Source organism: Diadema antillarum, unplaced genomic scaffold (assembly GCF_040938485.1).
Source record: "Diadema antillarum isolate AM-2024a unplaced genomic scaffold, OU_Dant_1.0 seq00001796_RagTag, whole genome shotgun sequence".
NCBI lineage: Eukaryota > Metazoa > Echinodermata > Echinoidea > Diadematoida > Diadematidae > Diadema > Diadema antillarum.
Window position 1 is genome coordinate 344,002 of NW_027272474.1, and position 21,881 is coordinate 365,882.

At 42.8% G+C, this 21,881-nt stretch overlaps 1 protein-coding gene across 1 annotated transcript in view; it reads left to right on the forward strand.

The window, feature by feature from the left end:
• LOC139712388 (protein quaking-A-like) overlaps positions 1-21,881 on the forward strand; it is a 56,573-nt gene that overhangs the window by 28,072 nt on the left and 6,620 nt on the right. Inside the window, exon 3 of the mRNA XM_071624214.1 lies at positions 14,470-14,586. Within this exon, the coding sequence (XP_071480315.1) occupies positions 14,470-14,586 (117 nt within the window). The remainder of the gene's footprint in view (positions 1-14,469; positions 14,587-21,881) is intronic.

Here is a 21,881-nt window from a genome sequence, read left to right on the forward strand (position 1 = left end):
TCATCTTCTACTTGAGAATGCCTGGTCAAATTTTGGTAGAGCTGTGAATAATTTAGGTTAGTGACTGCGTGAAAGGTGAACTTGCGATACTCAGGTGAGCGCTAGACCCGCGGGTCTCTTGTTTTTCTATCTCTCTCTTTCTCACCTGTTTTTGACTCCCGTTTCCATTGTGTCATCCTGTTATTATGCCTTTGCAGAAGAGAAAAGTATTGGACAGTCCCTGTGCCTTCCCCTGTTTCAGGAGCCCGGTCCCCCCCCCCCCCCCCCCCACCTCCCCGTAGGGCACAATAAGAATAACAATCTTGTTTTGAAAGGCGGATAGTTGCTGGGCACAAAGGTGTCATTACCTCGGAGTCGTGAAGTTACATAATGGCAGGGATGCAATCCTAGCAAAGGACAAAAGCGACATGACTCTCTGTGGATGCTATTTCGGTCAATACATATTAACACCATCAACTAGTGCAGCCATGGAGCTGTGAGTTTGGTTGCAGTGGAATGCCTGTCAAGAAATAACAGATTTCTTTATACAAGCTTGTATGTTATTCCATTTTTTGCATTGATACAGGCCCCAGAAAAAAAAAAAATGAGCCTAGATAAAAGTATACGTTGTAATATGCAAAAATATGAAGGCAACAGACAGGGGGAAAAATTATGACAAAATCTGTTTGATGTTGATGGAAGTAGTCACTAAAATTTCAAAAAGTCATCTAACATGGAATTTAATCAGCAGCTTTGAATATTTTCATGCTCACATAACCAGCACTATTTGCTTAAAAAGTGCACTCCCCTCTTTGAAACAGCACGGATTGCACAATAGTACAGAAAACGATTTTAACCCGTTGATGAGGAGTCCCGAGTATACTCGGGCAGGTGTCTGTGGGAAATGTGTGTTGTAGCAAAATCAGTCTGTCCTCTACAGGTTAGGAGATTTTGCTCAAATATTATCGATGGTAGTACGGGGTAGGTCATAATTATATCTTTCCAGACAGAAGTAAATGTTGTTGTATTTTTTTTTTTTGTATGAATATTCTCTTTGTGTGTTTGTTGTTGGCATTAAAAAGGAAAAGCTGAGAGCTTAGGATCATGCAAAGTTCTCTGTGTAGACCACATGCTGGCAAATTTGAAGAGCCCACTTGGATGGTGTGTCAAAAGATTTCTGAACTGATGCACCGTCCTTGTAACTAACTTTGTTGCAAATGAATTCGATGTTTACCCGAGCCGGCACCCGACTCTTGCTTTTGAGTGTTACCGGGGATTTTGTTCAAGACACCCTTAGTCTATTGAGAATGACTTTTTGTCTACTGGCAGCTTTGCAGAATCTGTGGATTTCTAGAAGAATGCTGCCTCTTGTGTGTTATCCATACACAAATGAAAATGACAGACAACTTATAAAAGTTATTTAGAGCTTGTTCGTGCTGCATTTTTTTTCTTTTTCAATTGTGTGGTATTTTTTCCCGTCTTTCAATAAAAGTCATTTTCAGAACCCACTCCCAGCTTTCAGACAATAAATGGCAACCATGTGACAAAAGAACGATCTGTCTTTGTTACCGTGAGTGGTGCATATGACCTTGACATGTTTTTTAACGTTGCCAATTTGGTAGTACAGGCGTGACTCCAGTGTCGCTCAAGGCTTTGCATTGAAACTATCCAAAGCCATTACCCAACTTTGTTTTGCAAAATTGTACTTGAGAACTTGTTCAGTGTTTGACATGGATCACAGTTCATGATACTCAACATGTAGCTCCTCTTTAGCACAGGATTTGGATCATGAACCCACTCTTTTACAATGCCATGGGCCACGTTCATGATCCAATTGCAGTTTTGCCATCCAGAGTTTTTTCTAGATTCTGTTGTTACTTTGCTCACCCTCCCACAATGGCATAAAGCGTACCAATTTGTATTGAATAGACTGACACATCTACATAGATTTGTTTTGAGTTTGATGTTATGAATTTTACAGCCAAGATGAGCATAAAGGGAAAATAACTCTTTTGAGATAAACAGAACTCTTCTCCAACTGACTTGATTGCTTGGCAGAAATACGTGAATGGCAGCCCCATCTACTTCATCAAAATTTGATGCGACCTATCCATCCAGGTCGCCTTTTGGAGACAGCGAGAGATGGCCAACCCAAGGGATGAAAGGAAAGAAGGGGGGGGGGGGGGAGATGGAAGGGGGAAAGGGAGGTCGTTGAAAGGAAGAGTTAAATCTTCACCTGAAAAATGGAGTTGAGAGTGTCCATAATTCAGATTGGAAAGGGGGACAGGAGCTTGACAAGTGGCTTGCCGTCGTTGGGGAGACAGAGACAAAACTAAAGGGATGAAGATGGCACGGTGGGGGGAGGGATGGGGGTGGGGAGGTAGATGGAAGGAATTGGAATTGAAATAGATGGGAGTAGCTAGGGGGTCTAATGTACAATGTACAAGTTGGGAGAGGAGATATGGATGATTGGGTGATTTGGGGACAATATGTCTGATTGTCTCACTGAAGAGTATCAAGTGCTACATCTTTCCTCACTGCTAGAAGAGGATAATGGAAGGGGGGGGGGGAGATGGAAGTTTAGATTGTGTGTAGGACCTATGTGTGTGTGTGCTGGGTGTGTATTCATTTTGTGTGGTTGGAAGATACATTGTGATAGTCTCTTTTGAGTCTTACTGATAAATTGAATCTCTCTTAGAGAAATCACATCACAGAGGAGAAAAACTGTCAGCCGGGCGAGGACCAGCTAGCTGTACAGCATTTGCAGGCTCTTGAGGTTTTCAGCATCTACTGGAGTACATTGTAACAGATTTGAGAACACCCCATACGTATCAATTATTGTCCACAGAAATGAAAGGGCACAGTTGCTTTGATCAGAGATGGGCTTAGTTTTAGTCACAGAGATACAGTCGTTTGTAAAGAACTTTTGAAACTCACTGTGTATGCCTGGAGCATCAGGGTATCCGATTTATAAGAGCACCGCAATGGGATGTTTCCCTTCTTGTAGCCCCACTCCCCCTTAGATGTCCCCATATATGCACATGTTGCCTTGGATGGGGGGGGGGGGGGAATAAAAGACTAGTCAAATATAAAGTGAATGCTCAAATACCCAAAGAGACACTTACACAACTCATTTGGGCACCCACAACTGCCTAATTCCCCTTGCCGCGAGTCCATGATAACAAACACAGCACTTATGAAAGAAAGTAAATCAAAGGGGAAGTGGAAGAAGAAGAGGATCTTGATAAGGAGGGCACATTCACAAACTAGAATGAAAGCTTGAAGGAGATGCACTGTTGGTACGGATCGTTCATGGTTGTGACACCGATAGCTCATTTGCACCACCGTAATGGGTTGATTGACTGGGCAGGAAATTGATCCGCAGTGATGTTCCCTGTAATCTCCCACATTCTTTTTTGCTTTGTTTTGTTGTACATCTTGCCTCTTTTACTGCAATGTGCATCAGACGTAGAATCAGGATGGATGGATGGATGGATGGATGGATGGGGAGGGAGAAAGGCAGGGGCAGGGGTGGAAAAAAGTAGGTTCACTGTGGATCCATTCATTAGGGATGATTATTCCGTGGTGGTGCTATTTGGTTACAGAACCTGACCTGTTGATGGAACTGTATAGAGCATAGCTTGGACTGTTCCACAGTGAGAAAAAAAGAGAGAAACATTACATGCCATGTGGGAGGGGGGGGGGGGGGGGGCAAAGAAGGAGAAAAAAGAGAGACTCAGAAAATTTGGTGAAATCAATGCTGCCCAGATGACTTTCTGTGAATCACTGTCACAGGTCTCTGTCACCCAAATCATAGTTTGCAGGAGTCTCCGTGTCTCTCAGGGAGCTCGTTCAAAACTCATGTGGAATTGGAAGCGGGACCGACTTGTTGAAGTTGCGCAAATGTGTTATCTCAGCACTTCGTGAGCATTACTACGTAGGTGTCTCTGGCAGTGAAGGACACGCACATCACACGGCTAGCATTACTACCGTATTACTACCGTATGTGTCTCTGGCAGTGAAGGACATGCACATCATGTGGCTAGCAGGGGAAAGAAAAACAGAAAGATGTAAGGGAGAGGGTAATGTTGTGTAGGAGCGTAGCCCTGCTGCATGCATTAGCAAACAGGAATTGGGACTCGCGGGGGCAATTCTATACTATTACACAGCTGTTGTCTCATTCAACGTACTAAAGTGAAAACGTGTCCATACATATTCTTATCTGTTGCCTTTCTTTCACAAGTTTTCCTCATGACAAATTTTCTCTGTGACCTCTCTTTTAGCCAATATGGGGGGGGGGGGGGGCTATCTCAGGGTATAGGCCCTACTGAGAAGAAAGGCATCAGTGGGGAGTATTTAGCCAGGAATTAGGACACGCTTTTTTGTTCCTCATCACCTTCTGTAGATGAAACTGGCTGAGAATTTTGACAGGAATGACATTATTAAGAGGGAAAGAGAAAAGAAAGAAAGAAAGAAAGAAAGAAAGAAAGAAATACTGCATCCTTTAAGTTGAAAGCAAAACAGGGGGAATGAAGTGACCCAGCACCTGTTCGTGTGACGAATTCTAGAGTCAGAGAGAGCCCTAGAATCAACCCTTTTTCTGTACGTGCATTAACAAGAGATGGAGTGTAGGGAGGGGGTGTAACAAGTTGGTCATGCTTACAAGGGGAATGGCCCAAGGGAGGGGGGAGGGGGCAAAGGGAAGTGGAGATATTGGAGTGGGTTAAATCAAGACTTGCTGTCCTCTTCATGTGCAAGATTCATAAAGTTTGCATGAAGTTCATATGGAACTCAAATTTTGCCATTCATATTCATAGCATTCCCCTGAAATAGATCAAAACATATGACAATCCTAGAGATTTTTTTCCTCTAAAGAAAATTTAGTTTGAATGATACCAATTCATTATACTTGCAGTTACCATGACAGCAGCAAGGTGTAGATCAATCAACTAAAAGTATCGTTGGCATTAATATGGTAACTTCCAACTATGCAGGCTTCCTGTAATTAAAAAGGAAAGAAATGCATGTATGCAGAAGGACCAAGGTCTTCTATTCATGCTGGTCGTGAATGTGGCAATGTCGGCAAAGGTTACCCTAGATGTGCCATTGGAATAAACTTGAGGTTCATTCAGCACAGTGGTGTGTAGCATTGAGGTGAGCCAAAATAATGTCAGTTTTAGATTTGTCGTGCACTCGCAGCTTGTAGGACTTCAATTATGTCAAGGGGATATTGTGATCCCTGGCAGTGCTGTGTTTCTCCGCCGATACGGTGTAATTGAGTCATGATTCACTGTTCTTCTGACAAGAGAGACAATTATACTAGTAGGGGCCCCTGCTGCCATTATGTGTAGGTCTTCACACAAGTCAGTATTGTTAGGCTGCCCCCCATGAGATTGGTGAGAATCGAGCATGCGGGTTCAAGCTTAGGCCTACTTGTGAAAAATGTGCAGTGGCGTATTTAATCAAGGCATTGTATGACTGTGAATTTGGATCCTCAAATTGCGAGCACTGCTTGAAATTGAATTGAAATCTTGCATGTACGATTTGGAAATGCCCACAAGTCATTATGCAAAAATAAGAGAAATGTTATTCAACACTCGTCAATCTGTGAGCATCAAAGCCCCCCTTTTTTTAATGGACAGAGTATACCCCCCCCCCCCCCCCCCCCCCCCGAGCTGTAAAGCAAATGAGTAGAATTCAATTTTTGCATCTTTGGGGAGAAATATGAACACTTGGCGGTAGTCATCCTTTCGGTGCATCCATTTCGGTAATGTCCTCCGAGTCCCCTCCGGCATTAGCTACATCTAGCCTCCTTGCACCCTCATCAGAGTAAGGTGTAGGAAAAGAGGGGAAAAATGTCGAGAGCAAGAAGGCTCCGCCCCCCTTGGGCATTCTAGAATTGTAGTGGTGCTAACAAGATTCGACCCAAGCTAATTTGATTACTTGTAATACAGCCAGTCGTCAAGTCGCGCTTTTGAGATGCGTTTCAAGATGCGTTTAAGCCCCCCCCCCCCCCCTCAACTCGGCGCGGACAGCGAGAGCTGCAGAGGCGGCACCCTTCTTGCATGTAGTTGGCAGGCGTGTTAAATGGAGGGGGCTTACAGAGGTGCGAGGAAAAGGCGCCTGGCGGTCAGCCGCCGGTCAGCCGCAATTCATAATACTGCGGTCTGTTCTGGTCTATTTGGGGTTGCATTGATTTCTTTTCTCCTTAAGTCCTCTCGTCATTTGAGCGAACTCTCATCCCCGTTTCTCCCTATGCCTAGCCTGGTGGGGAGAATTTACTCTTCAATCAGAGAGTTTGTAGTCACAACAAAATATAGGGGCTGCTACTTTCATTTTGAGAGCAACGCCTTTGCCAAAAGTGCAGCTTCATACAGAGTTGTGATATCTGCCCAATTTGGTAAAACCTTTGAAAAATCTGTCATAATTTGGCTGAAGATGGCTCTTGCTTTGATATTGGCATGGCACGTCGGGGAATAATTTTCCCACTCAATTTTTTTTTTTTTGATTAGCAATATCAGCTGGTGAATGATATTTCAAATGGTATACTGTAGGCCTACACGTCTTTGGAAGAAAACTACTATACAAAATATACTTTGTGTGGCAGTGGGACTGTATAAAATATGCATAGCAATTTGCAATGTGATACCAGGAAATTTTTCCTTGCATATAAATACAGAATTCTGTTCATCATGCTTTGTAGCTTTGTACTGTGCTTTGTAGCTTTGTACTGTGAGAAGTCCTTTGAGTCATGAGCTTGTTACTACCACTGGCCTTCTCTTTCGAGAGGCAAATTTAACTATGATGCCCTTGAATTCAGTGTGTTCATGCATCCACACATGATATTCCCATTTCCACTTGAATACCAAACCCCCCCCCCCCTCGTACTTCTGCCACAACGGCCGAAACTCTCGTTTACGAGCCAGTCTCCCACGCATCCATCAAGGCAGCAGTATCCAGGCAATTGGCTTATGGGAGCAGCCATTTTACATGTGATCATCGATCATAATGTGCGCTCATGACATCCAAAATTGGAATATTTGCTTCCGTAACATCCATGAGATGGCCTCGGGCATGCTGAATGGTTTGAAATAGAATTTCAGGTGAATGAGAAGATTTCAGCCTGATTGAAAATGATGACAGGAAATTACAATTGTGTTTTTTTTTTTTCATCTCTGAAGAAGATGGCAAGTGTGTTTCAAAGATGCTACAGGTTCTGCTTTCCTACCCTGAACCTTGTATACGTGACATTTCTAGAATATGAGGAAATTATCATTTGAGAGGGTCTGCAACTGTGGAAGTGTTCAATGGAGCATGACTAAAAAAGTGAATGCGTCGTGTTTTTCCCCTCCTGTATGCTCCTATGCCCCCCCCCCCCAATACCTTGCAAAGGGTGATTTTTTTTTTTTGGTGTGTGTGTGTGTGACTACTAAGTAATGTTGCTTATGTATTTTCTTCGTTTCTCTTTCAGTTGCGACAGATAATTCACTATGTAATTGGTATATGAGAAACACAAAGTAGCAAATTTCGGTTTTGCTCTTGTTTTTTGAGGGACCTTTTTGCCTGCCTCTAAAACATTTCAAATGTATGGGGTTCAATACTGGCCTGGAAAATCATGATTGCACTGGCAGAATTCTCACTGTTTAAAGAAAAAAAAAAACAAAACAAAACAGTGTTGCATGCAAAATTTGCTTGTACATTTTTGTGTTTGTGTGTTATCAACATTGATTGTTGTTCAAAGGGGGATACATTCATCAGTAGCTTTTTATTTCCTGTCCTCATTGTTATTGATGGTCTGTCCTCGCTGATAATCCATGAGTGGAATAATAAGTTTCCCACAATGCATGCCCACCCCCCCCCCCTCCCCTTTTTAGTTCTGGTTTAAAGCTATCAACGCCCACCTCTTTGGCAGTAGGTCTGGTTATACAGTGAATGAAGTGAGGATGACTTCACCCTTTGAGCTGTCAGCAATCATGCCACGTATTGTGGTGGATTCCAGCAAATTGATCCATGGCTTGTTTTTATTTCATGCATTATTAGAAGGCACTTAGCTCTATTAGCGGAGTTTGAACCAAAGCAAAGGGTTCTTACATAGCAGCCCAGCCCCCTCCCCCCCCCCCCCCCCCCCCCCCGGAAAAAGAAAAGAAAAGATGAATTGCATCCAAAAATGATGAGTGTGGATAATTAATGAGATTGATTAAGGGTGCTCGAATTACTTGAGAGCTTGTTGAATTAGCTCCAGTGATAAACGTGCTCAGTGCTGCGTTTCACTTGGATGCTGATTTGATTATTACGCTTCTCCTTTCCACCTCATTTACTATCTTTCTCTCTCGCTCTCTCTTACTCTCCTCCGTCTTTCTGTCAGCAGATGAAGCTGAAAATTTATGGAGTGAAACAATCGGATGTCAGATGTGTCTGTAATATATAGTTTGGTTCTCTCTCATCATTTCCCTTTGTTATCCATTACTATACAAAGTCTTGTATTTCTTTGGGGGGTGGAAAGAGAGGAGAGATCAGGGTTAGAAATGAATATATTTGGGATGGGGTACTTCAAAAATAAGAGGACTTTTCCGTGGCTGCCTTTTGAGGAGCACAGAATATTTCTCCCTGATTGTAGCCGAATCGATTGGGGATTGCCGTAGGAGTGTATCGATCCTTCGCTGCGGCGGTGACATGAATTTCATATTCCTCTGCTAGCCATCACATGCTTGCTGGAGGTGCGTGTGGGGAAAAGGTGGCGCAGAAATATTCATCATAATGTGAGATGTTGCTGCGGCTTCTTTTTAACCTGCGGTGGAAATAGATTTTGAAGTACTTGTGCCATCGCATCTTTGATTTCAGAGGCTCATCCGTACAACTTTTCTCTTCTTCTATTTTCCCCAGCTACATATATGCTGTATATTCCAGCAAATCTGTAATCCCCCACCCCCAGCACAAGTATTGTTTTGATGTTCTTCTTTCATTTTGTTCTTTTGGCTCTGTGCCCCGTTTGCTGGCACATGAAGGCAGTAATGAGGAGAGGCATCAACATTTTATGTTTGGTGGTCTGATGATGCCATCCCATCGCCGTGCCGACAAACTGTCATTTGGGGGCAGACATCATGCTAATCTCCGGCTTTGCTCCGCTCCATTGGAATGCCTTATCCATGAGCCCGTGCATGTCAATGATTTGGCTAATGAGGCTAGCTCCCCAGTTGCTTCCTCCCCCTCCCCTACCCCCTACCCCCTACCCCCCCCCCCTCCACCCCACCTCCTTGTTCTGTCAGTTAAGAGCTGGATCAGAATTTATGAGCAGCTGAGAGCAGTGGAAATAGACTGCTGAACTGATGCCGCTGGGATTTCACATCTTCTCGAGATTTTACCGTAGGGGGATTTGCAAAATGAAAGGAGGATTTCATCCGTCTTTTTTGTATGCGTTATCATGACCTAGGGAGGCATCTATGCAAATAGTGATCTACTCGTAAGCATCATGTATAAAGTGTATATGTTAGCGCCTGTATCTTGACATACACTGTACACGTAATCCTACAACATTACACGACACCATACCACCTTCAAAGTAACTGCATGAGGTTCCTCGATCTTATCGCTGCATTTACACAGATCATACTTCCCTTGCCGTTGTCATGCATCATTCCACGTAATCCGATTTTGACTTTTCCCGTGGGTTGGTTTGTAATATGGTGCTGAAGGAAGACTGATGGAAGTGTACCATAGCGATGATGATATCCCAGATTTTCTCTGGCCCCAATGTCGATTGGCGCGGAGTCTCTGCTCTGACGAGAAACCGATCAGATTTCTTGTTTCTGAACAGTTGGTCGTGCATAGTCCCACGTCACCTGACATCATGTGGACTTATGGCAGAGGTTAGAAAGTCCATTTCGGCTCACGCGTGAAACGCTTAACCCTGACTTTGGTATAAGATATCAACCTGCTGTACATAAGGGGGAAATTGTGGTTTAATATGTACTTTTTATTATTTCAACTAACTAGTATTTGCAAATGTGTTGTGTGTTTGTCGCCTTTCATGACATAAAGGAAGCAGACATTGGTTTTACAAGGTTAATCTGATGATTCAATGAAATGGTTTACCCAGGCTTTAAAATGCAAATGTTTGCAGCAGGTAGTTTTGATGTAATCTGATGGTTATTCTGAAGTTATCAGGTGCAGGAAATGAGCGGAATTCAATACCAGCAGCACATCATTGTTTACGGGACAACTGAGCGAAATCTCGAGTTCATCGTAAGTGACCCCAGGATCAAAAAACTAAAAAAAAGATATATATTTTTTAAACACAGTACTAGTAAATGGACAAGGCATGTAGATTAGGGTTCAGTCAATTTATAAGCAGCAGTTTTATCATGTGTGTTTATCAACTTAGTCCAGTGATTACCTGTATAATGTGTATATCAGTGACCACAATTCTGAGCAAAAGTGGCATCTTACAGGTAGACAGTGCAACACATTCTTTGAAGAGAGATTGAGGAAAGATCATTGTACTTTGTAATATGTCAAACCAGCCAACAGATGATAGATGAGACAAACCCATGTTATAAAAAGGAGACCATTCCAAATGAATGCTGTGTCTGGATGCTTCAAACCTTATTTCCGCACTTGGCTGGGGCAAGTAAAACTTACTGTGTTGGGAAAAAGTACAGTGAAAGGCTACTAGCAAATTATGAAGAATGTTGCCCTTGACCAAATGTCCATTCGGGGCAAAGTACAAAGAAAAGTAGAAATTACCAGCTTGTATTTTGTACCTAATTCCTCAACATTTATGGACTTGAAAGAAAAAACAGAAGGAGGGGGGGGGGGAAGATGTGGGATTCTATTCTCAAAGTACCTTGAATATTACATGAATGAGAAACTAAATTTTACTCTGCTGTTTGACTAATTAATTGAAGAATAGTGCTGTGAAGTATTGGTATTTGTTTGTATCTCAATTCAAAGTGAAGACTTTGACAGATTGAATATGAACTGGAGAGAAACTTGGTGAAATCACTTTTTTTTTAAAATTTTTTTTGTTTTGGGGGATGTAGGAAAACAATCAAATTTGACAGAGGAAATCATTGAGAACAATTTTCAGCCCATGGTACCAACGATGTATGGAGGTGATGGTGGTGGTAGTGGTGGGGGGGGGGGGGGGAGGTGTTGCTGTTTAAATTGGTAGATTACTGTGTTCATGAGAAAATTCCAGAAATAGCTGCATGAATTTGATCAGTCGTTGTAATAAGATTTTTTTTAAAGAAATGACTGAGAAGAGGTATATTGGATATGGACTCCACTACTCAAGGCCAGAGCTTTAAGGTCAAGTGAAAGCAGTCTTGACTGGCTCCCTAGGCCATGGAAGGAAAATTGGAAACAGACCAAGGTCAAAGGTCAGAATGAGTGGATTTCAGTGGAAAAGAGGGGCAAGGATTCACGTAGACCGGTCTGTCAACATAGTCATGTTGAATTTCTCCGTTATTAATCAGCAATATGCGACACACACGTTGCGCGATGATCCCCCAGAAATTTAGCAGAGCTTGAGCTGAGGTATGTGCCAGATATCCGTGCATGCTTGCCTGCCGATTCCAATCTCGGTGGGAGATGGATTGGCACTCGCTCCTGATGGAGGTAAGACGTGGGGAATGTGACAGGGGGTGATCAGGATGGGGCATGGTGCTATGACTGCGTGTTGGGGGTAAGGTCTTCTTTGTGATGATCACCCGGCTTTTGATTGCATTGTTGTAGTGTGCATTTCCCAAGCATGTGTTACTGCCAGAATTAGGGGGGGGGGGGAACAAGCAAACAAAATGAGTGGATGTTCCATAGTTTGCCTTGGTGGTGACAGGAGTTCTTGCTCTCTGGTGCCTGTGTTTGATCAAATCCCTGCTCAGTGTACAGAATCCTTGAGTGGGCAGAGAAGGCACCCTGTTGAAGAAGCTTACCATGGGGCCTTATTTAGGAAGAGAGGGTATCTGTAAGGAGTCACCTTCATTTTTTTTTGTGTTCCTAGACAAGGTTTCGGTCCTAGACAAGGCACCTTGTGGAATTCTGATTAGTCAGTCACCTTCTTGCTGTCTGATCCTTATTAACACACTTAAGGAAAGTTTTAACCTGCCATTATCTTTCTGTGTTCTCCTCCTAAACAAGAGCCGGAGATAGACTCGTAAGAAAAGTTGCCCCCCCCCCCCCCCTCGCCTTCCCAACCAGAGACTGTTCCTTCGAAGGTTGCTTCAAGTTGCATTCTTGTCCCAATCAAGGCACCTTTCACCATTTTCAACAATTCCCCATCAGGCTGTGATGTTTTAAATGTTGATATTGGTGGTGTGTAGTTATTGTTTGTTCATGTGTGTTTTTTGCAAGAGAACTCGCTTCCTCTCTGAAGGATAGGCGGAGTCCAGCCAGTCTCCGCACTTCATTCCCTCTCGCTCCATAACTTCCCGCATGGTTCCCAAAGAAATAGCATCAGCAAAATCAATATCCCCAGTGTGAGCAAGGGCTTTGAACAGAAGCACCGGGTTAACTTGATTTGCAGGCAATTTACAGCAGATTTTTGTTTTGCCTTTCAGAGCCATGGCATTCATCAAGGACCCGACCTTCCTTGACTCTAACAATATTAGGACAAAGTTTCGATTAGGTTGTGGAGACCAAGGTAGTCCCACCTACTCTGTATCCAGCTGTGCAGTGGGTATTGGCAAAGTCTGTCAAACTGTTTACCCAGTCTTTCGCGGAAAAGATATATTTCTGTACTGTATTGTCCAGTCATGCTTCCAGCAAACTTGCCTACTGTATCTTCCCTATTAACTGTCACAAGTAATTTTCACAAGAGTTTAATTTTCACGAATGTTGAGAATCGCTCTTGGACCACACATTTAATGACATGGGAAAATGTCTAAAACTGACAGTCATTAGTGCACTTTTGATTGCCTCAGTATCAAAATCGTGCAAACAATGTCATGCCAAAATGCCTGTGACCCCGTCATTCATGAAAATATCTGTACACGAAAATAGCAGCTTATACAGTTGTCCCAAATTAAAATTCTATTAATTCATCACACCTCACGCGAAACAATGGCTTACAGCTGGATATGTATGCAAATGACAGCCAAGCATGATATCATGCCCTGTTTTGTTTGGCTTTATCTGCTTGATGTTCGGAGATATATTGTTGAAATAGAAAGGAATAACAGGAAAACGAGCAAGGCCTCCTGTCTGCTATCGCTTGAATCGATGATTGCCCGAAGGCCACTCGATGTTGTGCCATGATTGGTCGGTTCGTACAGGGAGATGATTAGTAGATCGAGTTGGGAAGGATTTGAGCTCCGTGGGAGAGACCCACCGGACTGTAAATATATGGGCAAGATATCATCAGCACTCTCAAAGCTGGTAGGGCAGGGTTGTGATTTCGTGGTCATCTTGACCATAATGTATGTTGTTTGTCCAAATGACCGTCAGTATATGGCTGTGAGCATTCTTTAATGTCCAGCAAGCAAGAATGGCCATTTGATAAGATGAAGCTGGTGATATATTTTTTTTTCTCCTTCCCTCCGTGCTTGTCATCACTACTGATAGGTTTGATGAGAGACCTCGCAGACATAATGAGACCTTCATGAGGTTACGAAGATGTCTGCACGTTGCCTCATATCTGCTTGTATGTGTTGGGCCCCTTAATAAGGTGTTCCTCTGATGATGCGAAGAAAAAAAAACAACAAATGATGCATGTAGATGAGATTTCCAGGCACCTCTGCGCAGAGCGAGCAACATCTGAGCCAAAAGCAATCACAGCTTACTGTCATGATCATCATTATCATATCATCATCATCATCATCATTAGCATCATCTCCTGTACTAGATTGATAATGCAGACCCAAAGTATTAGCACCTAATGCCTGTCCTTGAAAATACCTTTTCTTTTTCTGTGTTACATATGCTTTTTATCAAAAAGATGGTGAAAAGATCCGCTCTCTCCGCTTCCTCTCCCCGATGGAAGTTGGGAGAGGGAGCCGTAATCCCTCTCACCCATATACTCGTGTTCCTCGCTACCAGAGACGTGACTTGCACACGGCAAACAGCATTCCGATATGAATCGCATCTCATATGTCAAATCAAATTCTGCACACCTTGTGTGAGTGGAGTTTAGAAAAGCTGGTGGCTCAGTTATGAAGATGGGCTTCACCAATGTGGTCCCGAGAATACTGTAAAATGAGGAATGTTCGCGTGCATTTTAATTTCAGGAATTTCACAGGAGCCAAGATTCGCGAAATAAAAATGCACACGAAAGTTCTTGTCTACACTATATGATGCATTGAATGCCAGTTGTAATTCGCGAAAATTTCATGCTGCGAATAAGGCTATTGGCTCCAATTGGCAAAAATGTCATGCCTCTATATCATGTTTTACAGTATGCTTTCAATATTATGAAGTTTTATACGATGCATATTCTTTCCAGAAGTTCTCACCTGTATTTTTCTCCCATTTTTTGTTTTCATTTTATTGCATCTACAGTTCAACTTTGTTGGAAGGATACTTGGTCCAAGAGGAATGACCGCTAAACAGCTAGAGAAGGACACAGGCTGCAAAATCATGGTCAGAGGGAAAGGGTCAATGAGGGACAAAGTCAAGGTGAGAACTCCCCAAACCCCAAAGTGGGGGTTAGTGGTGATTTGGGCGGATGCCATACCCCATTCATACACAAAGTTGGGCCAGGAGCACTCCTGAAGTGGGGTTGGCTGATTCTGGAAGGGTTAATAGGGCTGCACATGGCAAATCTGGACTGAAAACAGGAGAGGGATACTCATGATAGGATGTGCGCAGTACAAGTGTTTGAGTGGCCACCTGATTTCTCAATCAAGGTCTTGTGCGAAGTGAATTGTGTGTGACCTGCACTGTGTGCCACCAGTATGTCCATCTTTGTCTTTGTGTGCATGTGTGTAGGTGTGGGGTGGGGGGGGGGGGGGGGGGAGAGGTAGTGCAGTACACTGTCCCTACATCTGTAGCCATGGAAGTGGAAGTTGGCATTATGTATGACTGGGGGAGAAACCCGAGTTGCGCCAATGAATGTAGCATGTGTGCAGACGAGAGGGAGGCGGCACACGGGGCAGTATCACCTGACAGACAGATCAACAGGTACAGAGTTACATTTTAATCAGGAGCCACTTCCTGTGACCACCAGGTTCTGGCTCCTTTTACATCCGCAGGGGAGGAGAGAAAAAAGCCTCATTGACACCCATCACTGCTATCTCCAATCTCTCTCTCTCTCTCTCTCTGGCATTTCATTATTGCTGCTGTGACCATGGTCGATCAGTATTTCATTCCCGCAAATTGGCAACAGGGAATGGTTCCATGGAGCTATGGGGGTGATGTTGTTGGGGAATATATGAAAAATGAATAATGACCAACCAGTTATTTGACATAAGAGTTATTAGATTGTTATGCATGATTCTAATGGCCAATTGATATACATTATACATTTTTTTTTTTTTTTTCGGGGGGAGGGGGGAGGGATTAAAGAATGGATAATCTCACCACCACACACACCTCACACGTACTATGTGCTTTTGTATTATAGTAGATTCCACACTTTTGTGCCTCTGGTTGATAATGCAAGTTCTGCTTCTGCTTCCTTCACCAGCGTCATTAAAACTGGGCCTAGACAAAATTTTCTTTTCACCCTTGGTATCTTGGGATACAAATTGGTTTACTCTTCCAGTTTTGTCCTCATTTTGTAGTTTAAGAGATTTTTAAAATGAATTTCAGGCAAAGAAAAAAGCAAACAAATCAATACTTGCACATGGCGTATTGGTCGAGAAACATGATCTGCATGGTAAGTGACAGCCTTAGTTAACAGTGCATACTTTCATATCTACCCCTGATAGTATGAACACCCACAGGTTTGACATATCTTTTCTTTGTCATATCGGATAAAGAAAGAAGTGTTAGTTATTCCAAATGTGTGCTTTGATGCCTCTGCAGATGTCCTGAGCCTGCAGTCACAGAAAACCTTTAACCACAAAGAACTTTGATAAGTAGATCTTAGATGTTAGGATCACCGTAAAATTTATGTTATCCTCTGTGTGTCTGCCATGATATACTAACTTAATAATGATAATGAACAGTTTGGTGACTTTTTCATGCAGACATTAATATACAAAATCAAATAAGGGACCAAGGAATTTTTATGTAAATATTAATAACAATTTCAAGTGGATTCAGAACACATTAAGTAAACCTGAATTGGAAAACCAATGGCATAACATTATTCTAAATTGATCTCAACTTTTAAGACTGACTTAAGTTCATTGTGAAATGCCCCCCCCCCCCCCCCCCAAATCAATCATGCATTAGGTTGGGGTAGACTTCACATGCCAGCCCTGTTACTCTTCCACTTTCCAAGTATAAATTCAGTCTGACTACAAACTCGCCCCAGAAATAGTCTTTTACCGCATCCTTTACAGCATCTTGCAGACTCCACAGAGATGCAGAAAATATGTCACCAGTGAGTAATGGTGGAAATGTTTAGTTGGGGCATACTTTTGATTAGTTGGTTGGTCACTAACCCTGTCTGTGCCAGGGACTGTAAACATTCTATACAAAACTATATCAAAGCAGACGAAGTAAAGGCCTTCATGGTCAATATTGCCTTATAAAAGTGTCTTATAGGTATTGTACATCACATCTGTTCCTCTCTTGCACGTAGCATAGGCCCTACATAGGGGTTTTTGACTCTTGGAGAACTTACCCCTAAAGTCACCCGCTTGCCATCTGTATGTAGGCAGGAAGGGCAAATACAGCACGTAGACTGGGAGGCAGAAGATATTTGTAGTCATCAGTCCGAAGATAGTCGATAGTCGTTGGGATGCCAGTGCCTATCTCTGAGAAATGTATGGGCCCTGAAATGTCTCCCTCTCGCTTCCTTTGTTTTATCATGTGTGTGTGTGTGTGTGTGTGTGTATGTGTGTGTGTGTCTGAAATGAAGGCAGGTGTAGCCGAAGGTCTGCGCGTTAAGGTTTTTGAGGATTTATGATTGTTGGCTAGACTAGAGGACCTTGCCAAGAAGAAGAGGTGGTATTTGAGAGCAGATGCATAGGGGGAAGAGGTGGGGTGGAGGTGAAAGGCAGGAACATTATTGGCTGATCTCTACTTGCTTCTTTTTTCTCTTGGGTGTGACAGAATGTGGGTGATAGGCAGCGGAAGTGGGGGGGGGGGGGGGAGCATTCCAGAGGTTGGATCGTGATGGAATTCTGGAGGAGGTTTTGTTTTGTTTTGCTTTGTTTGTTTATCTTGGAGAAGTTGCTAAGCATTATATTATTATGGGTGATGATAACAAAGAGAGAGAGCTAAAAACAGGATAGGAGACAAGGAGATATCTGCCAGAGAAAAAGAAATCCTCCTAGATAGCTACTTCAAATAAAATTGTGAATCTAAACAACCAAAATGATAGACATGGCATGCACGTATGAACTGGGGAACATGGTGTCTTCTGAATGTTCATCATGATGCTTGACCCCTACATTTGTTTTGATGAATTCACACTTAACCGACAGTGAATGGAATGGATTCGCTCAGAATGCCGAATGATCATTTAAAAAAAAAGAGGCACTTCCCCCAACCCCTTACTAAAAAACTCATGTAATTACATCAAATCTGGGGGGTGTTTCATCAATGTTTGTCAGCATTGACAACTGTCAGCGCTGACAATTTCAGCAAAATCCTTGGTTTTGATTGGCTGAGATGCTCTGGTCACTGACTGTTACTATGGTGATTCAAGTTGTCAGCGCTGACAAACGTTGATGAAACACCCCCTGATCTCCCATTTATCAGAATTTTATCCGTTCCGTCCACTAGAAAAAAATTCCCCTCAAAAAAAGAAGAAAAGAAGAAAAAAAAAAGGAATTAGAATTTAACCCAATGCTTGGGTGAAGCAAATCGGTACTCAAAAGTGTTAAACAGTATTGATTTGAAAGGCATGGGGTGTGGTTTTGTCAGGGAAAAAATGCTAACAACAAGCAAACAGAGGAAATGAAATCATGCTGCGCTCTATTCAGCAGTGGTGTTTATTTCTCTTAGCTCCTTGCCCCCCACTCTTTTCTACTCCCAGCTACATTTTGTGACTTGCTGTCAGAGCAGTTATATTCATACTCATTTCAAAAATCTGATGTGAGAAATATCGGCACTGACATGAAAAGCACTTATCAGAGGCTAATGTATGCACTGAGATGAAAGCTATGGCACGAAACAGAAGATGTCAATTTGCAAAATACATAATTCGAAATAAAGGTGAAATAAAGGGCAGGGAGGAATGCAGCCATGCACACACACACACACACACACACACACACACACACACACACACACACACACACAAACTTTACAACAAAAGTAAATTACCAAGTTATGTATACTGCAGAGAAAAGGACCCTTTTTACACTGTGGTCTTGATAAACATTAAGAATGCGGTTTATGAAAGTAGCTGTGCTTAAATGTACATCTTTTTCTTTTAAATCACATACTCTGCTCAGTTGCAGTTGAAGAGAATCCATCCACCATTAGTTTCGGCACTGTCAAAAGTTGCATATTATCTGAAAAATCTGTGTCGATGCATTGTGCTCCAAGACCGAGGGGGAGGAGGCAACATCAAGAGTTTGTTGCAGAGACGACTTATCAGAATGGTTGTGCATGCCACCGATATGTTCCAAATACCACAGTGCATGGTATCTCATTGGAGCCAAGGGTTATATTCCAGACCTAATTCTGAGGTTGTTCAACTTCTAGACGTTCCGAGGAACACGACACCCAGGTTGATCAATCAATTTCCAATTCTGTGCAGCTTCCATTCCTCCCTTACTGCCCCCCCCCCCCCCCCCCCGAACATAACAACCATTTTGTATATTACTCATAAATTGGTTCGTCAGACAGGCCCAAATTGATGTTGATTAGAAATAACGACAAAGTAAACCGTTGCAAGGGTTTAGAGCTTGCTTTTTTGCTCATTGTTCATCATCTCTTTCCATTTAAAGAAATGGATATTGTCTCATAATTGCTGCCTTCATGATGAGTATGGACAAAAGCTCCTCGTGATTAACATCCAGCCATTAAAACCTGGGTCTAATGTTCGGTATTACGTCAAGGATTGACGCGGAGGTTCCGCTCCTCTCGTCAAATTAAGAGGGCCCCAGAGAAACAAGCTACCTTGCTTTTCCACTAACCCATCTTGAGGAGTCCGTGGGAGTCGGTGCACAACATGCAGCGGCTGTTTCCATAGCAGCCCATCTAGTAGATACAGTATCCCTTCCCTTCAGTGTGCAAGGGGGGAAAAAAGTGGAGAAGAGTGTGTTTACACCAGCAGAAAAAACATGTTTACCCTGCAGCAGGTTAATTGCACTTCCTGCAGTCGGGAATGGGCTCACTTTCCGACCAAGTTTTATGGAGAGATCTGCAAACACATTACGCCCATCACAAGTTGAAATTACTCATTTCAAACCGTGATTCCACCTCAAAGTCGATTAGTGATAATAGATGATGACAACAGTTGCATTCGGAAAGACTTGATTCACAGCACTTTGCATTTTACAGAACTTCTGGCTTATTTTTCTTCACCAGAAAAGGGTGGCAGAGTAGTCTTTGCACTTGCTCATTTGATAGCAAAACAAATCTGGGTAGTGTTTGATGGTGAAAATAAAGCTGAGTGGAGCTTCGTGGCTGTTATGTCTTACTCTTTCCTGATCTGGAGAAAAAATTTTGCAAGAGTATTTTGCAAGGGAAGGTAAAAATGTCCTCCTCGTGTTCAGTCACTGAAGTGGTCAAAACCTTTCCAACTCCCATGGTCTTGTTCCAATACTGTCTTTTATGTCAATGCATCAGCCCGTATTATTGTTTTGCAACTTTGAAATACACCACAAAATACTTTGCACAATACAGTGGTGTTTAGTGGTGTAACTCAAACTTTGCATGAAGTACACATGCACGATATCAGTATGAATTGTGTCACAAAATACCACAGCACTTCCTGTCTTCTCTCAGCAGGAGATGTGCACACCTCAGAGAAGTGTATTTTGGTGCTTGTTCCCTGAATTCAGAACCGTACCAGGTGTATCACTGCAGTATCTATGACTGTGGTATCTCAGTAATAAGAATGGTGCCAGCAAAGAACGATGGTATTTACTACCGCGATTATTCAAATGTGAATGCACCTACTCTGGTCTTTTTTAGTCATTAAGATTTTTTTTTTTCATCTGATTGCTGAGCGACAAGCTGTTCGTTACACCTGCTTCTTTCATTGCTTCTGTGCAAAAATTTGTTATTGTCTGCATTAAGGTGCCGCATGATCGGACATGCCCCGGGCAAGCGTAAAGGTTGCACTGTTACTTGAGCGGGCATGAAAATTGGAATGTGCACCATTTAATTGGTCTGCTGTTGTCCAGAGGTGGAGATTTCGGTATTTGAATTCACAAGTCGGGCATTACGAAAGGAAAGAAAAAAAAAATGGTATTTCTCCCGCTTGTTCAAATGGCCATTTTGGCAAGGGGCCTCCTTCTTTCATCCTGCAAGTGGTCATTCAGTTTACTTGCCCTGAAGTAAGTTTTAGTTGCCCCCAGGCAAGTCAGTAGAGTGGGTATGTACAAGTAGAACCCAGAATCTACGGCAGAATACGCCATACTTACCTATACCATATCGCTATTCCTTCCCTACCTGTGGTATAGGTAAGTATGGCTACTTAGTAGATCTGATTTTCACTTACTGAAAATTCATATCCACATAATGTGGCGTCTTTTCACCTTCAAAACAATGTATGATACAGGGCAACCTGTTTCGCTGCATGCCGTCATCCTGCGTATCAGTTTTGTAATGTGTATTGGAGGATGGGGTGGGAGGTCTAGGAAAATGGTGCCTCTTTACCGTCCAGATATAGCCCGTGGTGGAGTTCATCTTTCTCCTCTCTCGATATTATTTCTGTCTGTGGTATAAATATATTTTTTTCCCTCTCCATCCTCCTCCATGTCCTCTCACCTCAAAATCCTCGGGGCAAGAAGGATCGTCAAGAGCGGGACTCAAGTTTTGGTAATGGGATCGCGGGCGGCGAGCGTGGTGGCAAGAAAGGGTCGGGCGCGAGATTGGAGGAGCGCCCCATGAAGAAGCGGGGAGGATGCATCTCTCTTCTCATTCGCTCCTCCTCGCTCCTCTCTTTATTTAGTTTTTGAAAAATCCCTCTGCTTTTAAGAAGACAGTTGCCCCACTTGCAATGGTCAGAAGAGGGAGAATAGCCTTTTCGAGATGCCCTTTCTTGACCGGGATGCGGTCAGAAGGGCTGGTCACCTGATCTGCCAGCGTCTGCCATGCCCTCTTGTTCAGCGCAAGTGAGATGTTTACAGGGCAGTTTGGGCTTTGGGACTGGCAAGGTTGCTAGCTCTGTCTTGTCCCATACTTTATGTACAAAAGATAGACTAGAGCTGCTTAATAGCAAAGACACCACCTAACGGGCCTCCTAAGCTTACCTGGACAGAAATAAAGCAGATTGCAGTAATGGCTTTGAAAGGGACAAGTCATCAGAATAGCTCATCTCTGAGTATTAGCATTAAAAAAATATCTACTGTTCAGGGCAGCAAACGTTAGCTTCCATTGAAGAATGGTGTGAATAGGTATTCAAATTTGGTGCACACTTTGTTCATATAGGTTTGTCAATGGCAAGCCTAAACTTATTCTTGTTTAATAGCAGGCCTGCATGACTGAGCAATAAGAGATAGCACATTTAACAGATTCCAAGAGAACTGAATAAACCAGTTGAGGGTTCCCTTTTGCATCTGAGCAGAAAAAGGTCACTTGTACCAACAGGGCATGTTAGTTTTTAAATTCACTAAGATGCGCATTGGTGAGGTTTTGATTATTCAAGTAATACTTGAAAATGGTTCTTGCCAGCACAT